This window comes from Benincasa hispida, chromosome 1, assembly GCF_009727055.1.
Source record: "Benincasa hispida cultivar B227 chromosome 1, ASM972705v1, whole genome shotgun sequence".
In the NCBI taxonomy this organism is placed as follows: domain Eukaryota; kingdom Viridiplantae; phylum Streptophyta; class Magnoliopsida; order Cucurbitales; family Cucurbitaceae; genus Benincasa; species Benincasa hispida.
Window position 1 is genome coordinate 1,067,501 of NC_052349.1, and position 22,440 is coordinate 1,089,940.

The 22,440-nt window shown below is 33.9% G+C and overlaps 2 protein-coding genes across 5 annotated transcripts; one reads left to right on the plus strand and one right to left on the minus strand.

Moving 5' to 3' along the window:
* The first annotated feature begins 426 nt into the window (after positions 1-426).
* On the plus strand, positions 427-9,255 carry LOC120086945 (cellulose synthase-like protein D1). Its single transcript, XM_039043758.1, has 6 exons — positions 427-1,276; positions 2,758-3,187; positions 3,883-4,263; positions 5,692-6,067; positions 6,851-7,250; positions 7,764-9,255. Exons 1-6 carry the CDS (start codon positions 657-659, stop codon positions 8,704-8,706), a joined length of 3,150 nt encoding a protein of 1,049 aa, XP_038899686.1. The 5' UTR covers positions 427-656; the 3' UTR covers positions 8,707-9,255.
* LOC120086953 (chromosome transmission fidelity protein 18 homolog) lies at positions 3,094-22,055 on the minus strand. Of its 4 annotated transcripts, none has more exons than XR_005484390.1 (24): positions 21,407-22,055; positions 21,155-21,216; positions 20,759-20,896; positions 20,357-20,632; positions 17,798-17,884; positions 17,274-17,375; positions 17,100-17,165; positions 15,518-15,619; positions 15,376-15,437; positions 14,707-14,751; positions 13,795-13,868; positions 13,583-13,650; positions 13,310-13,378; positions 13,111-13,211; positions 12,947-13,028; positions 12,769-12,847; positions 12,586-12,673; positions 12,345-12,498; positions 11,188-11,379; positions 11,040-11,099; positions 10,376-10,671; positions 9,785-9,890; positions 9,464-9,567; positions 3,094-3,210 (listed from the first exon to the last, which is right to left on the minus strand). XR_005484390.1 is itself a non-coding variant. In XM_039043774.1 (23 exons), the coding sequence occupies exons 1-23, from the start codon at positions 21,960-21,962 to the stop codon at positions 9,514-9,516; spliced, it is 2,919 nt and encodes a 972-aa protein (XP_038899702.1). In that variant the 5' UTR covers positions 21,963-22,055; the 3' UTR covers positions 9,312-9,513. The 4 variants fall into 4 exon arrangements, 1 of the variants encoding a protein (XP_038899702.1); XR_005484388.1 differs by lacking the exon at positions 3,094-3,210 and adding an exon at positions 7,099-7,234; XR_005484389.1 differs by lacking the exon at positions 3,094-3,210 and adding an exon at positions 7,109-7,247.
* Positions 22,056-22,440: the final 385 nt, after the last annotated feature.

Genomic DNA, 22,440 nt, shown 5'->3' on the forward strand with positions numbered 1-22,440 from the left:
GTCTATTCTTTAAATTTTTTTGGAATTTTTCTAAACTGGTATCGTCGATCCTTCTTCTTATCCAATCGATTTTGGTTTGGTCGATGGACTTAGTTTTCGATCTATCACATTCACCCCTCACTTGTACTATAAGATTTTTTTTTTTTAAGACAGGTACTAGACATTATTTTCAAAATATTTTCATTTTTTAAGTCCAAAGTAGATTTTGTTAGGAGTTAAAACTTAAAACACGAACGAATGAATTAAAAAAGCTTATTCTAAAAAAATAAAATGTAAAAAATGATGATAATAATTAAAAATTGTGAAATGACATATGGAGTGAGGAGAGAGGCAAAGCATGAAAAAAGGGAGGAACGGCAGAATCTAAAAATTAGGAGAAAATTTTCTTCACCGTTCAAATAATTATCAAACTGATTCATATCCTCTTCTTCTTTCTTCCTCATTTCAATCACAAAATCCAACGTCCTCGATTCCTTTTTACCTCATTTAGCGATATCGCCGATTTCTATGCTGTTGTTACTTTCTTTGATCAACACAATTCAGAAATGGAAACTTTCATGTTGCATAATTTACAATTTGACGCCGATGATTCGTCGTTTCTGAAATGAGCTGTAGCCAAAAAAAGAAGAACAACAAACAATTACCTATATATATAAATGGCAACTTCGTCTTCAAGTCCGAAGAAGACGCTTCCGAACTCACCGTCTTCCTCCGGACGACCGCCGCAGGCAGTGAAGTTTTCTCGCCGGACCTCCAGTGGCCGATTCGTAAGTCTTTCCCGCGACGAAGATTTAGATATGACAGGCGATTACTCTGGCCAAACCGATTACATAAACTACACCGTATTGATGCCTCCAACGCCTGATAATCAACCAGGCGGAGGCGGAACGGCATCAGATTCCAAATCGGACGGTACTGCGAAGAGTCGATTCGGATCGGAGGCTCGAGGATTAATCAGGCGAGTCGGAGATTCAGAGGCGAATGGAGGCGGCGGCGGAGATAACGATGCGGCGAAGATGGATCGGAGAATGTCGGTGATGAAATCGTCGAACAATAAATCGATGTTGTTGCGAAGCCAAACGTCCGATTTCGATCATAACCGTTGGTTGTTTGAATCGAAAGGAAGATACGGAATCGGAAATGCGTATTGGCAGGATGGAGATCAAGATCATGGCTATGTTAGTGAGGGGATGAGCATGGCGGATTTCATGGACAAGCCATGGCGGCCGCTCACTCGTAAAATCAAAGTTCCGCCCGCTATTCTTAGCCCCTACAGGTACGTTTTTACATCGTTTCATTATTAAGGGTAGTCTTGTAAATTTGTGTATGATTTTTACCATTTGGGGTAAAATTTCTATGAATTACCTTCTTTTTTTTTTTTGCATTTGTTCATGTTGCATAGACAAAAATATAGATTAGACTTACGGTTGTTCTCTTTCTTTAGTCGCACAAATTTAGAGTTCACATAAAGAGTCATTTTCTGAAATTGTAAACTCCTTTCTGTGAACTATTTGACATCAAATTGATAGAATAAGTAGATATTAGATTGTGTTTGAGAGTGATAAATTTGAGTAATGATTTTAGAATAAGAGATTTAGATACAATTGATTTTTATACAATCAAATGTATGTTTGATTCTAAAAGTGAAGTTAGAGTTACCCAATTACTCAAAATTATATTTTCTAAGAAGTTATTATTACTAAATAATTATGGTAAATATCTATTTCTATTTATTTTATTATCAAATTCTTATATACATGATTGATAATTTGAGTAAAGCGGATGTTTATAACAAATATTAAAAGAAAACTTAAAAGGTATATAATTGTTTGTTTTATTAACAATTTAATGATAGAAAATACATGTCATCTTTTGTTCCAATATTTGAAATAAAAAAAATGATTTCACAAATAGCTAACCAACGGTATTAAAAAAATGAATTAAATAATCATTTTGGGATTGATTTCCTGTCATTCACTTAACAAAAATTGCCTATCAACTAATTCTTTCAAAATCAATTTGAAATGATTTTAAATTTTTTTAAAATCAATTTAAACTCATGTCAAATAAACACCATTAAGAAAATTTGATTTTGACCACCTCAAAACTACTCTCAAACCTATCTTAAAAATTCGTGCCAAATAAATACATATAAACACTACGATTTGTCCTTTATTAAAACTAATGCATTGATCTTTGAAACTAATGTCTACTTTATCCAAACACAAAAACTTGTACTTTTCTAAACAACTTTTTAGAATAAACGATTTCGTTCTGTCCCAATCCACCCTAAAATAATTTATTCCTATAAAATTTAAAACAAAAATAAGAGATTCTTTTAATGACTACAAATTTTTAGTGAGTTTAATTTATTAAAGTTATGTTTGTATTTGATTGCTACTTTTAAATCATTCATAAACATGTTTTTAGTTACTAGTTATATGTATAGACAAATATGATTGTTTTTAAAATTATCTTTTTAAAAGAGATAACAAAACTAATTATATTAAGTTTGTTAGATTTTGAATAAACCCTTTTATATAAGTTAATTCAACATATAAATTATGAATTAGTTAAAACTAAATCATTTTTATAGTTCAAGTTTTTTTTTTTTTTTTTTGACAGTACGTGAATAGGGAGAAATGTAAGATCAATAGTACATATTTTATGTCAATTGTAGGTTGTATTTTCAAACATCTTAATTTTATTCTTATTTTATTAATGTAATATAAATAAACCATTTATACTTTAAATTAGGCTGCTGGTGTTTATTCGAATGGTAGTATTGGCATTCTTCCTTGCATGGCGAATCCGAAACCCGAATCCTGATGCAGTATGGCTATGGGGAATGTCTATTGTTTGTGAGGTATGGTTTGCCTTCTCATGGTTGTTGGATATACTTCCCAAGCTCAACCCTATAAATCGAGCCACCGACCTCGCCGCGCTTCGAGAAAAGTTTGACCAGGCTACCCCGACCAACCCGACTGGGCGGTCCGACCTCCCCGGAGTCGACGTGTTCGTGTCAACCGCTGACCCAGAGAAGGAACCACCACTCGTCACAGCCAACACCATCCTATCAATCTTAGCCGTTGATTACCCTGTGGAAAAGCTGTCGTGCTACATTTCAGATGATGGTGGAGCCATACTTTCCTTTGAAGCCATGGCAGAGGCTGTAAAGTTTGCAGAGGTTCTGTTTCCTATTGATGATCCCTGTTTAAACTATTTCTAGGTTAAATTACAAATTTAGTGTACAGAAAGTTAGAATCTAGTCCTTAAAATTTTAAAAATTAGAATATAACTTTTATAGTTTGATAGCATGGTATGATAAAATCCTCATAAATAATCCCTAAAATAGATATTATATAATTACAAGAATTTTATAAGTAATAGAAGACTAATTTCTAACTATAAACTGTAGGAATTAAATTCTATTTTTTTTCTTCAAATTTTAGGGGATCAAATTTACAATTTAACATTATTTCTAGAATTAGGTGTTGTGGGTTCAAGTTTGTTTTTTTCCTCATTAGCATTTACGGTTTATTTTAAAAACATTTTTAGTTTTCTTTCCATGTTGAATTTGTCATAACATTTTAAAATTATGAAACTCTCTAGATAATGTAGGACGAAAAATTAAGTGACAAAGACACTTACTTAGATTAAATTTAAAAAATAACATTTAGGCACGTCAATTTTTCGTCTAAAATTCAAAGGATTTTCTCTTTCAAATGATATTAAATCTTGAAACATTTACGAAAGGTCAAGAATAGTATTGAAATTCAGGTGTATCTAGAGTATCAATACTCAAGTAGTACCTAGTTTTTTTTTTAAAAAAAAAATGTATATATGAAATTATGATTGAAATTGATATTTGATGAGAGACAGGTATGGGTGCCGTTTTGCCGGAAGCACACCATAGAACCGAGAAATCCGGACAGTTATTTCAATATAAAAACGGATCCGACGAAGAACAAGAAGCGGCCGGATTTTGTGAAGGACCGGCGGTGGATAAAGAGGGAGTACGACGAGTTCAAGGTGAGGATCAACGGGCTACCGGATGCCATAAGAAAGAGGAGTGAAATGTACAATAAAAGAGAGGAAGACAAGGAGAAAAAACTAGCTCGAGAGAAGAACGGCGGTGAAACACCGGCTGATCCGGTCAAGGTCCCTAAGGCCACGTGGATGGCCGATGGCACCCACTGGCCTGGAACTTGGCTTAACCCAGCCGCTGACCATACCAAGGGTGACCACGCTGGCATTTTGCAGGTTCCATATTCCCTCTATCTTTATTTTATTTTATTTTATTTTATTTTATTTTCTGAATTTGTTATATTATTCTTTTGGTCTATTTTTTGAAGTTGAAATATTTGTTTTTCTAAGTTCAGGACTAAATAAATATTTTGAAAATTAGTGAATCAAAATGAAACATGAATAAAAATTCAACTACCTAAATAGAATTTAAATAATTAATTGATTGATTTTATTGTCTATAATTCTTTTTTGTTGCATTACTACGTTTAGTTTTTACATCACACTATTAGAAGTTTACTCCACATTTGGTTAAGTTTATTTCTTTAGTAGTTAAAAAAAAAAAAAAAAAAAAAAAAAGTTTATTCCTTGAAGTATAATTTTTTACAAATATATTTATATTCGAAACCAATTTTGAAAAACAAAATAATTTATTAACCCCATTTTGTAATCTTTTGATTGGTAGCTCTTTTTTTATTTATTTAATTGAAACTTATAAACACATCTTCCATCTATTAGTTTTTATGTTTTGTTATCTACATTTAAGGATTATTTTCAAAATTCAAGTCAAATTTTCAAAAATAAAAAAATATATTAAAAACTTGTTTTCATTTTTAGAATTTTGCAAAGTATTCAAATCTTAAGGAATATCATATCCATAATTAAGAAATTGTGAAAAAAAAAAATAAGCATAATTTTAAAAATCCAAAAACAAAAAACTAAGGTTTAGTTTGTTAACCATTTCCATTTTTTTTTTTTTTTTTTTGAAAATTAAGCATATTTCCTCCTATTTCTTACAATGATTTGCATCTTTTTTAAGTACAATGATTAAATTTTTAACTAAATTCCAAAAACAAAAACAAAAACAAAATTTTAAAAATGATTTATTTTAGTTTCCAAAATATAGTTTGGTTTTTCAAACCATTGGTAAAAAGTGAATAACAAAGGAATAAATTTGGAGGTGGTTTATAGGCTTAATTTTCAAAAACTAAAAATTAAAAATTAAAGAGTTACCAAATGAGACCTAATTTGGTTTTTAGTTTTTAGTTTTTAAAAATCAAGCCTATGAACATCTCTTCCACCTCTAAATTTCTTGTTTTGTTATATAATTTCTATCGATGTTTTAAAAAACCAAGTCAAATTTTGAAATTAAAAAAAATTGTTTTTCAAAACTTGTTTTTATTTTTAGAATTTGGCTAACAAGATTCAACACTTTTACTTAAAAAACATGGTTAAGAAATTAAGAAAAGTAGGCTAGTATTTAAAATTTACATTAAATTTTAAGAATATATTTCTTAAAAAAACAGATAAAGACAAAACATGTAGGTGAAAAATATGTTTACAAACTTAAATTTGAAAAAAAGAAAAATGAAAACCAATAATAAACTTTAGTAATATTATTGCTAGTTAAACCTATTTTTTTTTAACCCTTAAAAATGCACACAGGTAATGACAAAGGTACCAGAAAACGAACCAGTAATGGGACATCCAGATGAGAACAAATTGGACTTCACAGGAGTTGACATTAGAATACCAATGTTTGCATACGTGTCACGAGAGAAACGGCCTGGTTATGACCACAACAAGAAGGCTGGAGCCATGAATGCCATGGTTCGAGCCTCTGCAGTGTTATCAAATGGTCCATTTATTCTCAATTTGGACTGTGACCATTATTTCTACAATTGTCAAGCTATTAGAGAAGGGATGTGCTTCATGATGGATCGAGGTGGAGACAGGGTTTGTTATATTCAATTCCCTCAAAGATTTGAAGGAATTGATCCTTCGGATCGCTATGCCAACCATAACACTGTCTTCTTTGATGGTATACCTATATTTAGAATTAATTATAGAACTAAAAATTTCTTGACGGTTTTTAGAACAAATGTTTTATTGTTATATTTACTAGTTTCATCTCTAAACTTTGAAGTATGGGTTATATGATTCATCAACTCTCAAAAATGTCTAATACATTTTTAAATTTTCAATTTGGTATCTAATGAAACCTTAAACTTTTTATCTTAGTCTAATAGTATTGCTTCTAGACTTCTAGTCATGAATTTTTTTCTTAGTGAACAATGATTGTGATCGTGAAGGAAGTTGAAAGTATTTGTGACCAAAACAAAAGCATTTTATAATATAACTTTAGTTATCTGTATTGTTTCATTTGACCAAGGAACTTTGACATCTAGCTCTATAATCTTAAAAGTGGTTTAGAGTCCATCATTACCAACAAAGAAAAAAAAATCAAACATATCCTAAAAATGAGTGTCAAAATGTTTTTTCAGCTACTTGTTACGATAAAAATAATAATAATAATAATAATAAAAAAAAAATGTATGCTTTTGATCATTCCAAATAGTCTTAGGCATTTGATTCCAAACTCTACCCTAAAAACACGTGTTTGTAATTTTCAAGCTTTGGAATTGTATCAAACAAACCTAAAGATTTGATTTTCAAACTTTTGATTTCGAACATGCATGTCAAACGTCTCCTAAATGCTTAAAAAGTGTTTTTAAACACTTGGAAAGCAATCCAAATAGATGCTTAATTTCCTATATAGTGGTATTGTCTTATTTGATTAAAAGCATTTCAATGTTTGTTTCAGGTAATATGAGAGCATTGGATGGTCTTCAAGGCCCAGTCTATGTGGGAACTGGTTGCATGTTCAGGCGATATGCATTGTATGGGTTCAATCCACCAAGAGCAAACGAATACACAGGCATGTTTGGCCAAGTCAAGTCCGTAGCCAGAACCAATTACCAACCATCTGAGGAAGATGATTCTGACTCTCAACCTTTGACATCCCACCCTGACTTGGACCTCCCAAAGAAGTTTGGAAACTCTACCGTTTTTACAGACTCCATCCCTGTGGCTGAGTTCCAAGGACGCCCCCTTGCCGATCACATCTCCGTCAAGAACGGCCGACCCCCTGGTGCCCTACTCACGGCTCGTCCACCACTTGATGCCCAGACTGTTGCTGAGGCCGTTGCTGTCATCTCATGCTGGTAAGCTTTTGAGTTCAATAGTTGTTTCTAGCAATGTCGTATTCAATCCTCTAATTCATACTTATAAGTCACTTATTGAATCTCGTGATAACATATGTAAGATTATATATGCATACCCCAACCTATCATTCTTAATTTTTTTGTTTTAGTGGTAGTTTAGAAGTTTGTACAATAATATTAAAGCTATTTGTGTATATATTAAGTTTAGGTTTTAATCTCTTGACTTTAAAAAAAATATCTAATAAATCTCATTGTGTCAATTAAGTATCCAAAATTTAGAAAATATTCAATAAAATTTTTTGAGGACCTATTCTACTCCTTATTGAATGTTCAAAGACTTGAGCAACACCTATTGTACTCCTTTAACACAACTTTCAAACTGGTAATTAATCCTTTAAGATGAACATAATTCCTATTCTAACTAAAGATGAATTATAAATACCCTTAACAAATGAATGATATCACTTGTTTTTTGTTTGTTTTTTTTTTTTTTTTTTCCCTTTTGGAGTGTAGGTACGAGGACAAGACCGAGTGGGGAGAAAGAATTGGATGGATTTATGGATCAGTGACAGAGGATGTGGTAACTGGATATAGAATGCACAATCGTGGGTGGCGGTCGGTTTATTGTATCACCAAGCGCGATGCCTTTCGTGGCACTGCACCAATCAACCTCACGGATCGCCTTCACCAAGTGCTTCGATGGGCTACTGGTTCAGTCGAAATCTTCTTCTCCAAAAACAATGCTTTTCTTGGAAGCAAACGCCTCAAATTCCTTCAACGTGTGGCCTATCTAAATGTTGGAATTTACCCATTCACTTCCATTTTCTTGGTCGTATACTGCTTTCTCCCCGCACTTTCCCTCTTCTCAGGACACTTCATAGTACAAGGCTTAAACGTTGCCTTTCTTATCTATCTTCTCATCATCACCGTTTGCCTTTGCCTTCTATCCCTCCTTGAAGTAAAATGGTCAGGCATTGCCTTAGAAGAATGGTGGAGAAATGAGCAGTTTTGGGTCATTGGTGGAACCAGTGCCCATCTTGCTGCAGTCATTCAGGGACTTCTCAAAGTCATAGCCGGGATCGAAATCTCCTTCACCCTAACGTCCAAATCGGCTGGGGAAGACGAAGATGACATTTATGCCGATCTTTACTTAGTCAAATGGACGAGTCTGTTTATAATGCCACTAACAATCATGATTGTTAACATTATTGCAGTTGTAATTGGATTCTCAAGGACCGTGTACAGTGTGATACCACAATGGAGTAAGCTAGCTGGAGGTTTATTCTTTAGCTTTTGGGTGTTGGCTCATATGTACCCATTTGCCAAAGGGTTGATGGGCAGAAGAGGAAGGCTCCCAACTATTATCTATGTATGGTCAGGGCTGCTTTCAATCACTGTGTCTCTGCTATGGATATCTATAAGTCCACCTGACAGTACCCCTGATGGAAATATTTAGGTATGATGTTTTTTTTTTTTTCTTTTTTTAAATTTAAATCAATGGGGATATTGAAAGCCCTACGTCTTACATTCTACTCATGGTTCACACCTATTAATTTACGAGGTTTCACCCCACTCCAAAGCTCTCCAAAAGATAACAAAAAATTCCAAGTTATTAAATTTTCCACCTACTTCTGTTCTCTTTAGTATTGTCCAGAAATACTGCAAGAGAAGTGATTTATGTCTGGTACAAAGAAGTAATTGTATTATGTATATTAGTACTGGTTTAATTGGAGCTTGTGTAGTGATGGATGTTTTGATCTATGATGTAAATTTTTTTAAGATATGTTGAGATCCAAAAGTGAAGTATGAATCAATACTAGTGTCTTCTCTCCTCTTGTGGATTTTAGGTTGAGCTAAATTTATAGTCATTAGGCATTTGTCTCTCCCCCCAAAGAAAAAACAGGTCCAAATATCAAATAGCTCCAAAAGCTATTCTTCTACTTCCAAAAGTATTGAAGTTTTTCAAAATTCATTTTCAAACAAGAACTGATTTAGATTCCTTGAGAAATATGCCTATATCTATGTCTATCTATCTATATATATATAAAATTTAAAGACAACTGATCAACTATCAACCTTGCCAATAGTAAGAGCAGAGAATATGGTACAATTCAAAGTTACATATATGGTTCTTTTCCCTTTTCTAGTCTTAGTGTAAAATTAACTAGGACATATAATGATTGATATACAAGATAAACAATTTGAACACTTACGTGAACTGCTACCAGAAAATAGCCGCTCGATAGTATGAGTAAGTTATTTATCATAGCAGAAAATCACGAACCCGAACCTGTCTCTTTATTGCATTCGTAAAACCCTACAAATGACATATTTCAATAAAAACAATCTTTGAGACCTAAAACATGTCCAGAAAATCAATCGATGCTCTCAACATGAGATGAATGACCAAATTCTTTATGCATTTGGAATTAAGGGGCCAATGATAACAAATTTAGCAGCAACTCTTATAAATGGCACAAGATATCACTGAAGATTCGGAGGGAATATTATCGTGTTTAAGCCATGATTGTTACCTCGTTAAATTTAAACAGCAATGGACGAAGATCTCTCTCCAACGTAATTTCCTTCTTCTCAATGGAATCAGAATTTGGAGAGCCTTTACCACCTGGTTTTCGGAATCTAGTTTTAAAAACTAAATAGGTTAAGATCTCGATAGGCAACTAAAACTTATATGGAACATTATGATACACTACTTGATAACATTGAGCTCATGGATTATAAAAAATTAGAATTTTTTACATTAACAATAGTCAAAACAAGGCTTCACAGTTTTCTTCAATAAGAACAAAATAAAAGGTACAAGTTCACTAGACGCACAGCTAGAAAAGAACTTTCAGCTTCTACATCAAGATTGCTTTCTTTCAGCAAGCAATGGAAAGAATGATTAAGCAGATATCAATACCAAGGAATAAATGCTTAATGAAATTACAACATAAATTATAAACCACCATGTTACAAACAATTAGAAGAGAATTTACTGTAGCTTTCTTTATCAAAGATAATCATGCAGGAAATGAGAACAAGTAGGAAGTCGCAAAGCATGAATCAAGTTTTCTATTCTAGATTTCAAGAAACGATAATAGACACAGAAAACATTACTATACCTATCAAAAAAACTTGAGGAACCCAAGGAGGGGTTTTTCAGGACTCCCGAGGACTTTAGATTAACACCTGGAGCAGAGTTCCCATCAGAAGCTGAAGTTGAATTACTTGGATGGCGCTGTGCTGAATACGATTTTTGGTCTTCTCTGTTGTTCTTAGCCGATAAAGCTACACAGTCAGTTTTCACGAGTCCACCTTTTAAAGGTTTGTCCCGGGAGCCTTCATGGTTTACCTTCTTGGCATCTGATAGCGGCTCCAATTTTCCATTGCTCCCTTGCAAGATTTTTTTATTCTCAACCTATGCATACAATAGATAAGGCAATAGATCAGTTTGAAAAGGCTGATGACTAGACTAGGTGCAAAATTCTCTAATGAAAACTTTTAATAAAACTTCTAAAGAAAATGCCTTCGGTTATACTTGCTGGTTGGAATAACCATCCAGTCCTTATTTTAAAGAATTTTGCTACTCAACATGATGATTAAAAGAAGCTTTCATCAGTCAAATTGTGAATATATGAAGGGAGGACTACCAATAAAAAATAAATCAACATTTATTTATATACTATTTTGAACAATACGATCAGGTTTGTAAATGATAAGGGGGAAAGTAAAAGATATAAAAATTTTCAGTAAACAATTCTGAATACGTAGAGTAGATTATCTTACCTCATGAACCAATAATTGCTTCATAGCTAATGTAAGTACATTATGACAGCTTTCATACCCCTGAATGATCGTGGAAATCAAAAACTTGGACCAACAACGGTAAAGCAAACACGAAACAAACCACCAAGAGCATGACAATAACTCGAACCTTAAAGAAAACAAAGCTATCTATGGGGGGATCTAAAGCAAGAACTGAACCATCTAAAGTTGCTTCATGTCTGGAGCTATTGGAATGAGGATCTGATTTTATTTGCTTATATGAGATAGCATATGACACCATGACACTAACTAACTGAGTGAGATCGTCCTTCTCTTTTTCCGACAGTAGGTGCATTGCCCTCTGTAAAAATAGACCACGTGTTACTAAAAGTAATAACAATGAAGAGAACATAAAGTTGCATCAAAAGTTGAAGATAGAAAGGTTATTTACTTATTTTATTGACAAGAAACATATATGATAACAATATTAAAATAAATAAAAGTTTAACTTTTTTTTCTTTTGAAACAGAATAATTTTTTTTTTCTTTTGAAACAGAAACAGAACCCTTCATTGATATAATGAAAAGAATCTAGTGCTTAAAGTACAATGATACATAAGAGCTAGTTGCAACTTAAAGAAAAATCAAAGTTTAATTAATTAATTAATATATATATATATATTAAAAAAAATCAAATGCCATTTCAAGGGGAACAAATACAAGAACCCTGGTAAAAGCTACAGAGAAAAGGATCTAATTTGTCAGCAAAAAATCATTGGAATATTTTGTCAGACAAGAAATAAAATCATGAGATGTAGTAAAAATAACTATTATTATAGTACGGCTGATGATGCCACAAGATGAATACAGTTCCAAACCTCCCATACGTTCCTCTTCTCCTTAGCATTCTTTAATTCTCTCCTTCCATGTTTCCCAAAAGTAGTCATGATCGTAATTTGTAACCAAAGAAAACAAAATTCATACTCGTCCTTTTAAGTTTGAAATATGTGGTTACAGCACCCATGGAAATGTTTGGGGCAAGCATTTTGATTGGTGGAATTCAAATCCAGCCCAACATTTATGGCAGGTTTATGGCAGTTGGTAATAAAGCTTGTATTAATGCCCATTTTTAGTTTAATTAACTCGATCACATTTAAATCTCCTCTTCCTTCACGTTCATATGACTCTCACAAACCATCTACTCTCTAGAGACACGATAAGCAAAAACATCAAAAAGAGAAATAAAATGTCAACCAATATTGAGAAAAGAAAAATACAGGGCAAGCAATATAGAATGTGAAGACTAAAATATGATGTTAGCAATTACCGGTTTAAGAGTTCGAGGTGATATAATATGCAGTAAAGGTGAAACCAAGTCTTCCACAAATGTCTTAGAGTTAATATGCCTTGAAATAAGTGGAGGAACTTTGCAATGCCAAGACCTCAAATTTTCCATTTTTTCCAATATCAGTGCTCGGCATCTGAGAGCACAAGAAGTATGGTCACCACTAATTTAAAAGAACAAAGTTTCTTACATTTTAATCATTATAGAGTAGACTCGATGATACCTTTGATAAGATTTTGGCCATTCAATATTTGGTCTTTGAACTTGAGCCACACACCGATGTATGGTAATTACAGAAGAAGGTTGATAAACTATAATGATTATATATATATAAGAGGTTAAAGTGTAAGAGAAATAATTTAAACGGCTAAAACAAGAAACTTGATAGATGCTAGAAGTTTTTCACCGTTAAGGATCATTTGATGTGTCTGCATGATATATTGGTTCATAAGATCTGAAACTCCAAGCATTTCAAGGCATTTGACCTTGAAACAACATTGCATAGTTTCAGAAATCATCTTGGTAGTTGCATTAAAACAGGAAGAAATTTTTTTAAAAAAATGTAAAGAATTTCATTAACTTACAGTCTTTTGCATCATTGGATCGTGATAATTAAGCTGCAAAATATTTTCATGAATTCCATCCAAAATCAACTCATAGTCACCGCTGCATATTCATGGACCAAAAATTAGACCATGTTCTAAACATGATATCGAAAAGAACAGGATGAAATAATTTCAATACTCACCGATATGATAAAAGTGAGTGCAAATGTTCAATTTTATCACACGTGTTCCTGGATTTACTATCTGATCTACTTTGAAGCTTCATTTTTCTCGTATGAAAAATCTAAGCAAGATAAATATGGTCAAGTATGGATATGGTGAAAATCAAATTAAAGAGGCCATTGCCCAAAACATAATATGGAATCATTTTATGGCCATTACCTCTTTCCAAATGTCAAAGACAGTTTTAGACATATCCTTTTGTCCAACCACTTGAGAACCAATCTCCTCCTAATGGTCAGAAAGACAATAAAACAATAACCATAAATTCATAAAGTTCAATTTTTTTTGCCCACCAGTAAAAGAACTTTATCAACCAGTATGTTTATAGGAGGACCAACTGAGTGAAGCCTTTTAAATTTGATCACTGATAAAAACATTAGGGGAGGGGGGGTGTGAAAGAACAATAGAATCAACACTGCAAGGTCAACTTACTGCGGAAAGGGTTTCTCTCTTCTTGTAGAGAAACTGAAGAGTGTTCAGACAAGACCGAATGTCACATTCTGTATAGTAACAAAGATCATGAAAGATTAATAAAATGGTTCGAATATTGATTTAGTTCTTCAATGCAAAAACTGCCATGCCACTGGAAGCAGGAAAATGCACGACACAAAAAGCATACAGGCTAAAAACAAAGTATATTTGACCTGTATACTGTGCAAGTGCAGAAAGCGCCGTAGAGCTTGATCTCATTCCCTCTTGGTTACATATGTACTTGAGTCTAAAATAACAAAAACTAATAAATGAACAAAAATCTACAAACAAGAACTAAACTCTTGAAAGTTGACTGTGCAACTATAATAAGAATGTCACGAAAATACAAGCATAGGAAATATCATAACGATGTGATAAGATTTCAAAGAAAATGCTTTGGTCCAATGGGAATTTCGTCCTTATTTGGAGGTTGTAGTTTGAAAGAAACTCTAGAATCTTAAATGATTGAGGAACTAATAGTGACCTTTTCTGAAGTTCGGTTAGTGTTTTTGCTTCTAGTTGATCCTCCACTTCTAAATTCTTTTGTAATTATAGCCTAACCCAAATTTATACTAGTTGGACTCCTTCTTTGTAAGTTGTGTGTTGTGGGTATACCTCATCTCCTCCTCCTTTTGAATTGTGCTCTTTGATAATGAAAGTTTTGATTCTTTTGTTTCTCATATAATATATACATAAGGATTTCAAAATATCATACTTTTTACAGAAAAATTTATGCTAAGGGTGAAAAATTGGTAACCTAAACAACCTAATTATCCAACAGAAAAAATACACAATGAAATGATTTGCTCTTGCCACTTATTAGCTAGGCATTACATGCATCACATCTCAAACGACCAGAAACCACCATCAAGGAAAACTGTTTCAAAAAATAAAGATGATAGGTTTTTGAAATTTTTTAATAAATAAATACTAAAAATCACCGTTCATAGACAAATAAATAAATGGTAAATTTACTCATGATAACAGATTTTCAAAAATTAAGACTGTTTAAATATATTAATTAAAAAATTATTATTATTGTTATTAGAGAATCACATCTAACAGTAATGAGCCAATTATTATACCTGCTCACGATACGATTTACCGTTGGCTGAACAAATACATGAACCCTGAAATAAGGGAGTCGTTAGTCCTTAATGCATACATATATTTGTTAAAATACATAGTAGGAAAAAAGAAAGAATAAATAAACAAATAAAGGTAGAAGAACAATTAGCAATCACATAAAGGCTATGAATACTTTCTTCCTCTCTTTTCACTGATAGGAAAGCTTCAATTTCCCAATCATAAGAGCTCAAACGAAGGTTGTAAGAATTTTCAATTGCAAATCTGGGCATAAATAACAGCCTTTTTCACAAGATATGGAGGTAAAAGAAATAAGCTGATGGATTCTGGATTTCTGTCCAAGCATGCATGAACAGAAAAGTTAAAGTCCAAATTTCTTAAACACTAGCACTTGTAAAATTGAACCGTATATACAGAGACAAGACATCAAGATTGCAACTTCTAAATGTAACAAATAAAAATTACTCCAATATATAATTCATAATCGCATAAATATAATGCCGTTTATCCCTTCGTGGATCCCCTATCACCAACAATCCAACAAATAAACCAGTACATTCCATGATCCATTTAAGTCAAGGTGATGAAGATATTAATTTCGTCCAAATATTATCTGTAAACAATATAGATACGTTTTAATGTTCTAAAATTAAATGTGAAGAACTTACTTTGCCATCAAACGTAATGATCTCAAGGCAGGTGCATATAGATCATTACATATACATATCACCTGTACATTTAAGTATGATTAAACAGAGTTACATGATTAAGAGGAGGGAAGGGGCAACAGAAAGAACAACTTTGCCTCACAGGTCTAATCAAAGAAACACTTCTTTGCCCTTTCTTGGAGGATCTTTTGCCTGGCTGGTCTTTAGAACTATTTTCCCTCTCGGCCTTTTTATCTGCGGAGACCTATAAAAAAAATTTAAAAAAAATAAAAATAAACCCCATAATGATAATATATAAGATAACGTCATTCAAAATGACTTGTGAAAAATCAGTACCTTATAATTGTGAGTACAAATCCATTGCATGTTAAGGTTGGCACACAAAATTTCCATTCTCAGCAAATAGGATTCAGAAAAAAGCTCTAGTTTTCAAGCATTTTAGGTTCAAAATTATTTTAGCAACCTACCTCTGATATCAAACAGTATTAGAGAAAATAATTCATCATATTATTTCTACAACTTAGGGTACAATTTATATATAAAACTACAGTTGGGTGATAGAAAATTGAAAAGGAAACTCATGATCATTCTCTAGAAACTAATTAATTACCAAAAGAAATATAACAAAGATTTGTATTCTAATATTAAGAAATAATAGTGATAATAAATAAATAAATCACTTTATTTATTAAAAAAAATTGTCTTACTGTAACCAAACAGATATTTCATTTTTTAACAATTTTATTGAATAAATTTTTACAAGATACAGTCCATGGATAGGACATTGCAACAGAAACGGAGCAAGGACAAGCCCAAGCCGAGGTTACCAAAGTCTCTTCACTCTCTTCCAAATGGTACAAGGAAATTTAAATAAAAAAGGGCATAACTTTGACTCAAAGCAAGAGCTAAAAAGTGATCAGTCCATAAAACACCCAACGGACTTTTCTTTGTTTTCAAAGACTTAAATGCTTCTAACACGCCAAAAGAGCCAAAAGGAAGCTCGAACATATTAAGCCATAAGATCTCCATCTCTCTTTTAAATGGGTGGCTATCAAGAAGTAAGAAGATTATTAACTTGTTGATGCTGATGGGAGAGTCGCCTGCCAACTGAAGATGTTCTTGGGATTATTTATACAAAAAGCACCATCCTGGGAAAATGGAGCTAAACAGAAGCTTCTTATGAATAAGGCCGTGACCATGAGTACTAATACCGTAATACATCCATAGACAATTTTCCAAAAGAATGAATTTACCTTCTTTGTATAATTTGGATATGTGCAACGTGAATCTTCAACGACACTTAGAAAATAGTACTAATACAGTAAATAGGGAGATTTTCGAATAGATGGGGGGAAATATTCGGAAAAGCCTTGGAGAGGGTTTCACTAAACCATAGATTGTCCCAAAAATTTGTAGTAATTCCATTTCCATATACCTAATTCTTTTTTAGGAGAGAGGAGGAGCCAAGCCAAAAATCATGTTCAAGTATAACTGTTCATGCTGTTAACACCTTCCTCCATAACAATAAGAAAAATAACCTGGGTTTTCTTATCTGTTTAAGCAAGATAAGTCATTAGATCTCATTCTATATAAAATTTTAAAATATATATAGAGAGAGAGAGAGAAAAAGGAAAGAAAGGAAGGTAAAGACAAAATATACAACTAAAACTGATTTGATAGCAATACAGAAACTCTCTCAGGTAAACAATACAAAATATGTTTACCATCTTTAGAATGACATCCACTGCACCCTTGCCATCACTAAGTGCTCCATCGATTTCATCAATTACCTGCTCAGTTGAATTGATTATTAGGAAATTCTGAGGGAAAATTTTAAAATATCCTTTTCGTTTTTCAATTTCACTTTACAAATTTAGGCGTTCAATGTTAAAACCAACCAAACAATTTGGCCTGGCATCTCCTAACACAGAGTTCATCTGAATGGCGTCAAGAATTTTGGATTCAATTGTTGATGATGACCGATCATCACTAGCATTGACCTACATAATAAAGTTTGGACCTAGTTAAAAACTTAAAACTGGCAGAAATCTTACGAGCAATACAAGATGTACTGAACATTATATCCAAATCTGATATCACGGAAAAGCGTACAAACAAGATAAGATAACCCAATAACATTTAATTCAAGACTGAAATAAGAAAGCATGTGCGTCAGTTCACATCTCTTCGTGATGATGATAAAATGGCATGTGAAAGATAAAAAGTTTCAAATACTAACATATATATCAACCAGTTAACGCTTGGACCTTGAGTAACTAGAAAATGTTGCATTTGCATGACATAGACCGGAAAAGTAATAGCTTTGAGGCTCATCAAATATTTACAAACAAGAACCAAAAGTATATGCCCTCTTATGAAATAAACTTAATTGCCTTTTTCTGCATGAAAAACGTCGACAAACCTCGACCACATGATAGCCACAATGTTTGGCAGCTACGTGAGCAAGTGTAGTTTTGCCAAGTCCTGGGGGACCACAGAGTAAAAGAATCTGCAGTAATAACAAGATTATTTTCTCTCAATTATAACACAACAAAATTGCAATAAGATTCATCCCCTAAAAGTGTGAAGTAGGGTTGAACCAATAATAACAATTGTTTATGAAAGAATATAAGGACATACAAAAAAGCAATCCACAAAAGTCCCTATAGAAAGGGTTTACAACTGAGTAAGATATTACCTAGAGAATAATCACAAAAAGTCTTTGAAACTGAAGCCCAAAGAGAGACATGGAACTTCACCAAGGACCAAACCTCACAAGGTTCTCCATTTACACCTCTGAACACTCTATTGTTCCTCTCCCCCCAAAGATCCCACAATAGGGCACACACCCTCCCAGACCATAAGTAACTGCCTTTCATTTTGAAGGACGATTGGAATAGAAACTCCTCAATTGTCGAGCAAACATCCCTTTGGGCAACAAGCACAACATCAAACTTCTGAAAGAAGCAATTTCAGACAGCTCTCGCAAACAAATACTCCCAGAGAATGTGATTTAGGTTTTCCTCTGCCATCTAGCAAAGGATGCAACAAAAAGGGCCCAATAACAAAGGAATCTTTCTTGCAAGCCTATTTAGAGTGTTCACACGACTAGGCAACACTTGCCAAGCAAAGAACTTAACTTTCTTAGAAATTTTTATCCTCCATAAGACATCAAAAACCGACTCCCATAAGGGGAGGGATCCAGTAAAATCCTAAAGTAGGACTTACAGGATAAACCTCTAAAGGGTTCGGAGTCCAAATGCAAATATCCTGTTTCCCTTCCAAAAGGTTAAAACTCTCAATCAAAGAAAGAAAAGACGTCACGTCTGTCGTCTCCCTATTGGACAAAGGATAATGGAAACCAAAGGCAAAGGACACAGAGCTCTCCAACCATACCAAAAAAATCAAACATGTGGAGGTTTTTAAATGAAGACAAGTGATATAACTGAGGAAACGCAGAGGAGAGGGGGCGGTCTCCCACCCAATGATCTACCCAAAATACATTTCTTTCCCTCCCCCCAGAACACTAAAAACCAGATGGGAGAAAGAGGGGAGCTCAAAATAAATATCTTTCCACAGATGTCGAAGCGTGCCTTTAACCCCCTTTCGCCAACCATTCAAAGATATGGGAATCGTATTTTACTCACAATGATCTTGTGCCATAAGGATCCGGCTTCAAGGGAAAAACGCCAAAGCCATTTAGCCAATAGAGCTTTGTTACGTAACCTTAAGTTACCAATCTCAAGCCCCCCTATTCACAAGATTTCCTACCACATCCCAACAAACCAGATGAGAGTCACCCCCTTCCTCAACCCCTTCCCAAAGGAAGTCTCTTATGAGCTTCTTCATGCTCTTACAAACTAAAACAAGCTCTCGAAAAAAGGGAGAGGTAATAGATGGGAATGCAACTCAACATCGATCTGATCAAAGTAAGTCTACTAGCTTTAAAGAAAAAACTTTTCTTCAACGAGACTAACCTTTTTCGAATCTTCTGAACGGGGCCATCCCGAAGAGAGATAGCTCTCGGGTTACCTTCGAGAGGAAGACGCGAGTAGGAAGAAGGAAAATAGCCAGCCAGCCTAGCCCATTTGGTTAGCTTCGCCATATCAAAGTTAATCCCTAAAATCTAACTCCTACTCAAGTTAATTTTAAGCCCTGATATCGCTTCAAAGAACCCTAGGATGTGATTAAGAATAAGGAAGGACTCCTCTTTGCCAGAACAAAAGAACATTGTATCTCAACAAATTGCAAATGAGACAGTGCAACCTCCTTAATCCCAACCTTAAAAGGCTTCAAAATGCTACCTTCCACCCCCTAATGAAAATACAGCTCAAAACATCCCCAACCAACAGGAATAAGAAAGGAGACAAAGGCCCCCCTCCTCAGGCCTCTAGACGCCTTTATCAGACCCTTCGGAGAGCAATTGATGATAAAATCCTTAGCTTGTATAGGAAGATAAAATTATAATCGTGGAGATTTTTAACAAAGAAATTAAAGGAGTAAACTACATAAATTAAAAATCATGTGCTATTATAAATTTATAATATAAGCTTTTCAACTTTATGTGACCAACTATACTAATAACTTTATATGATCGAATAAACGAATTAATGCACAAAATAAGGAAAGCACTGAAGTAGATAAAAAGGAGAGAGAGAGAGAGAACAAAAGAAGAAGAAGAAGATTGAGATGGTAAGATACCAAAGCTAGCAACACTCAAAGATATCGCCATCGACTAATAAAGCTGGAAACACGTACATCTTCCTTTTTGGTTTTTGTTTTATGAAAGCTACTCCTTAACAAGAACACTTCTAATTGGGCTTCTTAAATGTTATCAAGCAATAACTTCAAATCATAACACAAATAAAAAACATTAATGTTTTCTGGTCAAGTAATCCAACCTTCAGAAGTTCAAAACCGAAACAAACAGTATGATTTTCAACAACGTTTCAATCTTCAATTTTATTTATAATGTCGATACCTTGTGTTCTGGTGGACTCGAAAGTCTACTTTTCTTGCTCCATGTATCCTGAATGCCATCTGCAGTACCTTTTTGATAATCTGAGAAAGTAGAATCTCGAAAATTACCAGCCTTCCATCCTGGAAACTTATTCTTCCTAGTAAAACTCGAGCTAGAGAGCTTATGATGCTGAGCAATGGAAGAGTGTCGCCTTAAAGAAGATAAAACTTCATCTGATGTAGTCCTAATTTCAGAACCAAAAACACATGAATCCCATTGTTTCAGCCATAGAAGAACCTGCATACGAGACCATTGATATAGATATAATTTGATATAAAATCAAAAATACTCAAAGCAATTAAATTTCTGATAGATTTCTGCAGTAAAGAAACAGGAATTCAAATGCTCGAGGATGTAACATGCCTCACGATTTGTTTGTTCGTCACTGAGAAGCTCTGTAAAAGAACTTGGAGCATATTTATCCACCCAAAGTCGCTCATGCACCACTGGTTCTTGAGGGAGCATTGCATCAAGCTGACTGTCATAACTAGCCTCTAAGGTCTATAATTCATAGTGACTTGTCAGACACTTATTAAGATTAACTAGAGAAAATATGGTAAAATTTTGGAAGAAAGTGTGGCTGTTACTGGTGTAGCAGTTCTATAAGGTCAAATTTGATATACCCTTAGACTAACACATATAAGAATTATACAAGCCAGATTAATCAAAGAAAAAAAAATATGAAGCATATGGGTACGACTTTTACTTTTGGTATCTTTCGGTATCTTGAGTGAGCACAAAATCTATAACTTTGCATACCTTAGTCAAAGCCTCCTTCTCCGCTCTTTCCAGTAAAACGTTGATATTTTCTTGCATTATACCTGGAAAGCGGACATAGATAAATGATTGAAGGACCAAGAAGTATGAGGGGGAAAAGCCCCTTAGTATAATTATCGCATTGAATGAACCTCGGTCTTACTTCCACCGAAATGATGCACAAATTAACCAACCCCGTGTCTGACTAAAATACTCAAAACTACCGATTAAAAAATTTTAAAAAAAAATTAGTACCTCCGTGACGCTCTTTCAAGTCCAATTTCTTTGAATCCTCCTTGTCCCCAAATCGACTCAACTTTGCATAGACTCTCTCGTCACTGTCTGGTGCCGTTATCGGAATAAAATCGCCATCAATTTCCGATACGTACCTAAAAACCGTCTTTTCCTTCACTGCCAAACTCGTTTCTTCTTCCACCATAAATTTTTTTTCGCGAGGCGGTGAATATCGAAGCCAGTCCTCATCGTTCTCCACCTCTGGCTTGTCAGTCCTGCTTTTCTTCCCTCCTGAAGGCTCCACGTCGCCCGAAACCGAATCCATCAGTACATCGGCATCGTCCGATCTCAGTCGCTTAAGGCCATTTACGGAAGAAAATTCGGTGACCGAATTCAATGCAGCACGGGAGGAATCGGGCGAGTTCGATTGCTGAATTGGACAGTCTGATAACTCTTTTTCCCGCTTTTCTTCCTCCTCGTCGATTTTGTACAGTTCCGGTTCCAGATAATCTTCATAGAGATGAAAATCTGATTCGAGAAGTTCGAGTTCGTCGGGAAGAGGAATGTCCATATCCATTTTGCCGTTCTTTGACAACACTAATCGATCGCCTTTTCCGGTGACTGAGAAAGGAGCTCTCCTCTTCGACGACGGCGGGAGATGGAGTGGGAAATAGAATCTTCTTAGATTTATGGCGGGAACCGCTCTAATCGGGTCGGACCGTTTGATACGGGTCGGTCGGGTTATCTGCTTGGGGAATTAGGGCAGGTTTGGATCATGACTAATCATATCAAAATACAATATAATAGATGCATTAAATTTTATTCAGTTTCTTTTAGTTGTAAGGTAGAGATAAGTCGTTTAGATTAACGAGAAAAAAATGCTTTTCAAAAACCTCAGTTTTGTTAAATATTTTTTATAATTAAGATATACTTAAAAAAAATTATTTCAAGTGAAAACAGTCCGCTTTTTTAAAAAAAAAATTTATGGTTAAAATTAAACACTTGAAGATATATTCTAAATACATCAAACGATGGAGAATAATACATCAAGTTAT

Bases quoted from the DNA above. Each gene is read 5' to 3' on its own strand.
- LOC120086945 (XM_039043758.1), top strand. From the start codon at position 657: ATGGCAACTTCGTCTTCAAGTCCGAAGAAGACGCTTCCGAACTCACCG. The intron at 1,277-2,757 runs GTACGTTTTTAC...ACTTTAAATTAG, and splicing joins GCTATTCTTAGCCCCTACAG to GCTGCTGGTGTTTATTCGAA. The intron at 7,251-7,763 runs GTAAGCTTTTGA...TTTGGAGTGTAG, and splicing joins GTTGCTGTCATCTCATGCTG to GTACGAGGACAAGACCGAGT.
- LOC120086953 (XM_039043774.1), bottom strand. From the start codon at position 21,962: ATGGATATGGACATTCCTCTTCCCGACGAACTCGAACTTCTCGAATCA. The intron at 13,869-14,706 runs GTATAATAATTG...TTGTTATTTTAG, and splicing joins GTAAATCGTATCGTGAGCAG to ACTCAAGTACATATGTAACC. The intron at 9,568-9,784 runs GTAACAATCATG...TGTCATTTGTAG, and splicing joins TGCTGTTTAAATTTAACGAG to GGTTTTACGAATGCAATAAA.